The sequence below is a fragment of the Cebus imitator genome, unplaced genomic scaffold (assembly GCF_001604975.1).
Source record: "Cebus imitator isolate Cc_AM_T3 unplaced genomic scaffold, Cebus_imitator-1.0 Scaffold258, whole genome shotgun sequence".
In the NCBI taxonomy this organism is placed as follows: domain Eukaryota; kingdom Metazoa; phylum Chordata; class Mammalia; order Primates; family Cebidae; genus Cebus; species Cebus imitator.
In genome coordinates, this window is record NW_016107573.1 from 958,536 (window position 1) to 965,611 (window position 7,076).

At 44.8% G+C, this 7,076-nt stretch overlaps 1 protein-coding gene across 1 annotated transcript in view; it reads right to left on the bottom strand.

The window, feature by feature from the left end:
• Window positions 1-7,076, bottom strand: part of DEPDC5 (DEP domain containing 5, GATOR1 subcomplex subunit) — a 171,605-nt gene that overhangs the window by 146,965 nt on the left and 17,564 nt on the right. The window contains exons 7-8 of the mRNA XM_017499506.2: window positions 5,918-5,987; window positions 941-1,019 (exon numbers count right to left, since the gene is read on the bottom strand). Coding sequence (XP_017354995.2) covers window positions 941-1,019; window positions 5,918-5,987 — 149 coding nt within the window. The remainder of the gene's footprint in view (window positions 1-940; window positions 1,020-5,917; window positions 5,988-7,076) is intronic.

The following is a 7,076-nucleotide window of genomic DNA, read 5'->3' on the forward strand; positions in this document are numbered from 1 at the left end:
ATGGAGTCTCCCTCTGTCACCCAGGCTGGAGTACAGCGGTGCGATCTCAGCTCACTTACAACCTCCACTTCCTGGGTTCAAGCATTCTCCTGCCTCAACCTCCCGAGAAGCTAGGAGTACAGGCACCTGCCACCATGCCCAGCTAATTTTTGTAAGTTTAGTAGAGATGGGGCTTTGCCATATTGGCCAGGCTGGTCTCGAACTCCAGACCTTAGGTGATCTGCCCGGTCTTGGCCTTCCAAAGTGCTAGGATTACAGGTGTGAGCCACTGCACCCGGCCTGTTTTATACATCTTAAAACAAGATCATAAAAGCCAGATGTACAAAGTGGTTTCATTCTCAACTTCTTCTTTTTTTGAGATGGAGTTTCACTCTTGTTGCCCAGGCTGGAGTATAGTGGCGCAATCATGGCTCACTGCAACCTCCGCCTCCTGGGTTCAAGTGATTCTCCAGCCTCAGCCTCCAGAGTAGCTGGGATTACAGGCACCCACCACCACACCCGGCTAATTTTTTCTATTTTTAGTAGAGACAGGGTTTTACCATATTGACCACACTGCTCTCAAACTCCTGATTTCAGGCAATCCTCCCACCTTGGCCTCCCAGAGTGCTGGGATTACAGGCGTGAGACACTGTGCTCGGCTTCATTCTCAACTTTCTATAAAGCCAAGTTTATTTATTTTTTGAAGCCAAATTTAATATCTGCCTCACTACTAAGAGGCTGTGGCTTCAAGGTAAAATGTAAGTTTGAAAAAAGGTTTGATTATTGAAAAAAGCAGTGTATATTCAGAACAAGAGAATAATCTAACTCGAAATATGATTATTCCACAGTGACAAAGTTTGTTAGAAGATGATGTGGGGGACTCTGGGCATTCATGAATTAGCATTTGCAGTTCCAGAAAATTCTCCCCACAGCAGTTACAATCAGCACATAAGAACAGTACCATAAATATCAAAATCCCACATTTCACAGCTCATCTGAATAAATATGTAAACCATAGCTGACGTAGAACGAAACACCACCTGAAATAAACAAAAACACAATTGTATTAAAAAGCAATGACATACAGAGTTTCAGTTCTATAAGATGAAAAAGTTCTGAAGATCTGCTTCACAACAGTATAAATGCTGTTAACACTACTGAACTATACACTTAAAAATGGTTAAGATGGTAAATTTTATGATAGGCTTTTTAACCACAATTTTTCTTTAAAGCAATGATAAAAGAATCTTGCGATGTTGGACTTCTTTTTTTCTTCTTTTTTGAGACAGGCTCTCACTCTTGCCACTCAGGCCGAAGTGCAGTGGCACAATCATGCTCACTGCAGCCTCAAGCTCCCAAGCTTAAACAACCCTCCCACTTCAGCCCCCCAAGTAGCTGGGACTATGAGAATGTACCACCAGGCCACAAATTTTTTTTTTTTTTTGTAGAGATGGGTCTCCCTACGTTGCCCAGAGTGGTTTCAAACTCCTGGGCTCAAGCAGTCCTCCCACCTCTCCCTCCCAAAGTGTTGGTATTACAAGCACGAGCCACCGCTCGGGGTCATGACTTGGGACTTCTAAAAGGAAGCTTCTTCCAAGCATTCTTTGTTTCATATGAATAGTTACTGAGCTCTTATTCTGAGCCCTGTTTCAGAGACAAGATAAGATAAGATCTGGTCCCTGCTCTCTAGGAGCTTACAGTACAAGATAAAAACATTAGAACATATACAAAGGTTCTATGAAGGTTCACACAAGAAATGCAGGAGAAAGGGCAGATCTACCTGGGAAAGTTATGGAAATCTCATTACAGGCACAGAGCTTGGACTAAGATGTGCCAGACAACAAGCTGCCAGTCTGATAAATTATAATTCACATCGTACTTCCCCTATACTCAGACTGCCTCAAGGAAAAGCATAAATGGCTTTCTGGCCATGTGTGCCATGCCACAGAGCCTTTCCTCCACAAGGCTCTAAAGAAGTTTAGAAGGAATGTAAAATGCCGACCTCTAACACTCCTTTAGTTTATCAGAGACCTGTTCCTTAAAGACTGAAGCTCCTAGCCAGCCACCAGGCTCACGCCTGTAATCCCAGCACTTTGGGAGGCTTCGGTAGGTCAATCACCTGAGGACAGGAGTTTGAGACCAGCCTGACCAACACAGCGAAACCCGTCTCTACTAAAAATACAAGAATCAGCCAGGCATGGTGGCAGGCACCTGTAATCCCACCTAATCGGAGACTGAGGCCAGACAATCGCTTCAATCCAGGAGGCAGAGGTTGCTATGGGCCGAGATCATGCCATTGCACTCCAGGCTGGGCAACAGAGTGAGACTTTGTCTCAAAAACTAACTAAATAAATAAAATTGTGCTTTTTTGATGGGTGTGGTGGCTTGTGCCCGTAATTCCAGATACTGAAACAGGATTGCTACAGCCCAGGAAGGAAGCCCTGGGTAACACAACAAGATTCCCATCTCAAAAATAATTAATTCATTAAATAGAAGACCTGAAAGTCTTATTTCTCTAATCGGATGATGAATCCTTGAGACAGGGGAGTCTGTCTAAAAGTTCACTCCACAAACATTTTAGAGACTACTAGGTACCAGGAGACATGACAGAGAACTTTGGCATTTAAAGGTAAAAGATGCAGTCCTTGCTCTGAGGGTGCTTATAGTCCAGCGACAAGGTACACAAGCAACCGTATCCACCGCAGTGTGGGAACTACTAATGAGTGTATAGGTCCACCAGGCTGGAAGCACTTCCAGCAGAAGCCATGGAGGTACTTCCAGCCTGGTGTACCAGAAAGGCTTTCCCAAAGCAGAGAAGCCTGAGACCAGAGTTGAGATCTAGAAGAGTGGCTTGTGAAGGGTAAAGGCAGGGACTAGGCACCCCAGGCTACAGAAGGCGGTATGTGCAAAGACATGGTGGCAAGAAAGAAGATGGCATGTTGGAGAACAATGAGTGGTTTGCGTGGCTAGGACACTAAGGAGCAGTGGGGGACAACACATGGGAAAAGTGATACAGAGACTCCAGACTCAACTGCCTCCCCTGATTCCTCTACTCAGATGTCCAACAGGCTTCTCCAAAATGGGGCTTCCTAATCCCCCCAACCTGCTTCTTCCCTGTCTTCCCCATTTTATTCATAAACGGCACCACCATCCACCTAGCTGTTCAGTCCTTCTCTTTCCTTCACTCCTCACATCCAATCTATGAGCAAGTTCTGTGGACCCTATCCAGAAATGTGTCTCATACCTACCCACATCCTTCCATTGTTATAGCTCTCACCTTAGTCCACACAACCATTTTCTTGTAGACCCCCTAACTCATTTATTTGCTTTTTACTCTTACCCCTGGAAACAACTCTCTACACCAGAGCCAGAAGGGCTGTAGCACTTAATGCTAAACGCCTATCCATTCTTCCCTTCTTCTGATTCTATTCTGGGAGGAAAGAGACCCAACCAAAAGACAAACCTTCCCAGCCTCCTTAGCAGTTACAAGTGACTAAAATGTGGCCAGTAAGATTTAAATGGAAGTGTTGTGTACATAAAGGAAGCTGACTTGGTGGGAAGGTACACCTCTCTCATCTCTCTTCCCTTCCTCTATCTTCTGCCTGGAATATGGATGTGATTATAGCAGTTCTAGGTGGATCATGGAAGACCTATCCTGAGGATAAGAGAGTAAGAAGACAAAAGGAGCCCTAGATCACCAACAATAGTGATGCTATCACACCAATCATGAATTACATACCCATGAATTTCTTTACATGAGAGAGAAAAGTTGACCTTTGGCCACTACAGCCACTGTGATTTTGGGGGTTTTATTCAACAAAACCCAACTGAAATGAGTAGTGATCTTTTAAAAGCATAATTCAGCCAGGTGCACTGGCTCATGTCTGTAATCTCAGCATTTTGGGAGAACGAGGAGGACAGATCACAAGGTCAAGAGATTGAGAACATCCTGGCCAACATGGTGAAGCCCCATCTCTACTAAAAATACAAAAATTAGGCCGGGCGCAGGGGCTCATGCTTATAACCCCAGCACTTTGGGAGGCCGAAGCAGGGGGACTGCCTGAGGTCAGGAGTTCTTGACCTGTCTGGCCAACATGGTGAAACCCCGTCTCTACTAAAAATACAAAAAATTAGCCAGGCGTGGTGGTGTGTGCCTGTAATCCCAGCTATTCGGGAGGCTGAGGCAGGGGAATTGCTTGAACCAGGGAGGCAGATGTTGCAGTGAGCCGAGATCACGCCACTGCACTCCAGCCTGGAAGACAGGGGAGATGCTATCTCAAAATAAATAAATAAATAAATACAAAAATGAGCTGGGTGTTTAGCGTGCGCCTGTAGTCCCAGCTACTAAGGAGGCAGAGGCAGAGACAGAAGAATCGCTTAAATCTAGGAGGTGGAGGTTGCAGTGAGCCAAGATCGCACCACTGCCCTCCAGCCTGGCTACAGAGCAACACTGCATCTCAAAAACGAAATAATAAATAAATATAAATAAAAACATAGTTCAAGTATCACTCCCCAACTTAAAACCCATCAATGGATTCTAATTCTCCTTAGAATAACTCTAAACTGGTTCCAACCACCTTGAAGACCCTGCATGGACTGGCTGGAACCTGCCTATCTCCTCAACAACATTGTTCTCCCTACCTGTCTGCAATACTTCCATCACACTGGCCTCCGAAAATTGTTTCCTCTGCCTAGAACACTCTTCACCCCAGCATTTATAAACTAGCTAAATTTCACTTTTCAGGTACCTTTGCAGGAAAGCAAAGTCACAATAATGGTGAGTACTCTGGCAATTAATTGGGTCATGTATAAATGTAAACACATTCTATGTAAAAAATAAGAAATTACAAAAATAAAGTTCACAGAGTGGTTTCCTCTAAGGGCACAAGAGGTCTCAACCAAGGGTGATTTTGCCCCTCAGGGGACATTTGGCAATGTCCGGAGAAATTCCCGGCTGTCATGACGTGTAGACTTGTAGGGTGAAGAGTGGTGGGCGACACTGGCGTCTACTGAGTAGAGGCCAGGGATATGGCTAAACATCCCACAGTGCACAGGACAAGTCCCACAACATATTAACATTTTGGGCCAGATAACTCTGTTCTAGAGTGCTGCTCTGGATATGTAGCATGTTTAGCAGGATTCTTGCTAGATGCCAATGGCACAACCCCTCAGTTGTGACAACCAAGTATGTCTTTAGAAATTGTCAAAAGACCCCTGAAGGAGGCAAAATCTCCCCTGCTTGAAAACCTCTGCTCTCAGGGAAGGCATGGAGATGGGAATGAGGAAAAGGAGACATACAGTTTTAACAGCACGGTTAACTTTCGTTGGAAAAGGTCTCTCTTCATATTTATGATGGGATCTTCCACTGGGTTTAACTTTTGCTATGTATGAGTGGGCATGGCATTCTGCAGGCCAGATACTCTATCCCTCTGACATTAAACAGATCCCTTCAGAAGAAAATGAAGATCAACTCCAAACTGGAGACATCCAACCGTAACACATTAGTTTCAGGAGACCTTGATAATATTACGAGTTCCATGTGGGCAAACAGTAGCAGTCAAGAGTTTATCAGATTTTTGCTTGTTTCTTTGAGGTTTTTGTTTTGTTTTGTTTTGTTTTTGAGACAGGGTCTTGCTCTGTCGCCCAGGCTGGAGTGCAGTAATGCAATCACAATCCACTGCAGCTTCAAACTGCTGGGCTCAAGTAATCCTCCCACCTCAGCTTCCCGAGTAGCTGGGAACAGAGGCATCCATCACCATGCCTGGCTAATTTTTATACTGACGGGTCTCTCCATGTTGCCCAAGCTGGTCTTGAGCTCCTGAGATAAAGCAATCTGCCCAATTTGGCTTCCAATCCACCCTTGTTTTATTTTTTATTTTAAGACCTAGCCATAATGGTATGGGGAGATAAAACCAAAAACTCATTTTATAAATCTTACCCTGGTATCTTCACTGATGTAACCACACATGACCTTTTCATTCTTGACCCACAGCTCACCAGCCTGTGCTCTGAAAAGATACACACACAGTTATTACAAGTCTTACATGAAACCAAGACATGCCGGGTACGGTAGCTCATGCCTGTAATCCCAGCACTTTGGGAAGCCGATACGGGCAAACCACCTGAGGTCAGGAGTTCAGGACCAGTCTGGCCAACATGGTCAAACTCCATCTCTATTAAAAATGCAAGCCAGGCACGGTGGCTCACGTCTGTAATCCCAGCACTTTGGGAGGCCAGGGCATGTGGATCACAAGGTCAAGAGATCGAGACCATCCTGGTCAACATGGTGAAACCCCGTCTCTACTAAAAGTACAAAAAATCAGCTGGGCATGGTGGCATGTGCCTGTAATCCCAGCTACTCAGGAGGCTGAGGCAGGAGAATTGCCTGAACCCAGGAGGCGGAGGTTGCGGTGAGCCGAGATTGCGCCATTGCACTCCAGCCTGGGTACAAGAGCGAAACTTCGTCTCAAAAAAAAAAAAAAAAGCAAATTTTAGTTTTTACCAGGCATGGTGGCATATGCCTATAGTCCCAACTACTCAGGAGGCTGAAGCAGGAGAATCGCTTGAACCCAGGAGGAGGCGGTTGTAGCAAGCCGAGCCTGGGCAACAGAGTGGGACTCCGTCTCAAAAAATAAAAATAAAACAAACCAAAAAGAAATAGGGGCAACTTCAGGTGGCTCTGCTATTTATACTCAAATGACCTGACTGGTTACAGATTTCTAAAAAGAGTTCTATGAACAGACTGTCCAATATAAAGAACTCTCATATTATACTGAACGTGAACAGGAGCTCTTAATCTGGAAGTCCACATATAAGTCTAAAGAAGGGCTTGTGGGCCACATGAACCCTCTGAAATGATGCAAATTTTTCTGGGCAGAGAAACTATAGCTTTGGTAGAATCTCAATAGGGTCTATGTTACATAAAAAGTTAAGAAGTAGTGATGAGCAATTTTGCTAATCCTAGGTTTTATACAATGAATTTCAATAGAGACAAAAGTCCATCTTCGTATCAGGATTAGAACACAAGCAGACGGCCGGGTGCGGTGGCTCACACCTGTAAACCCAGCACTTTGGGAGACTGAGGTGGGAGGATCACA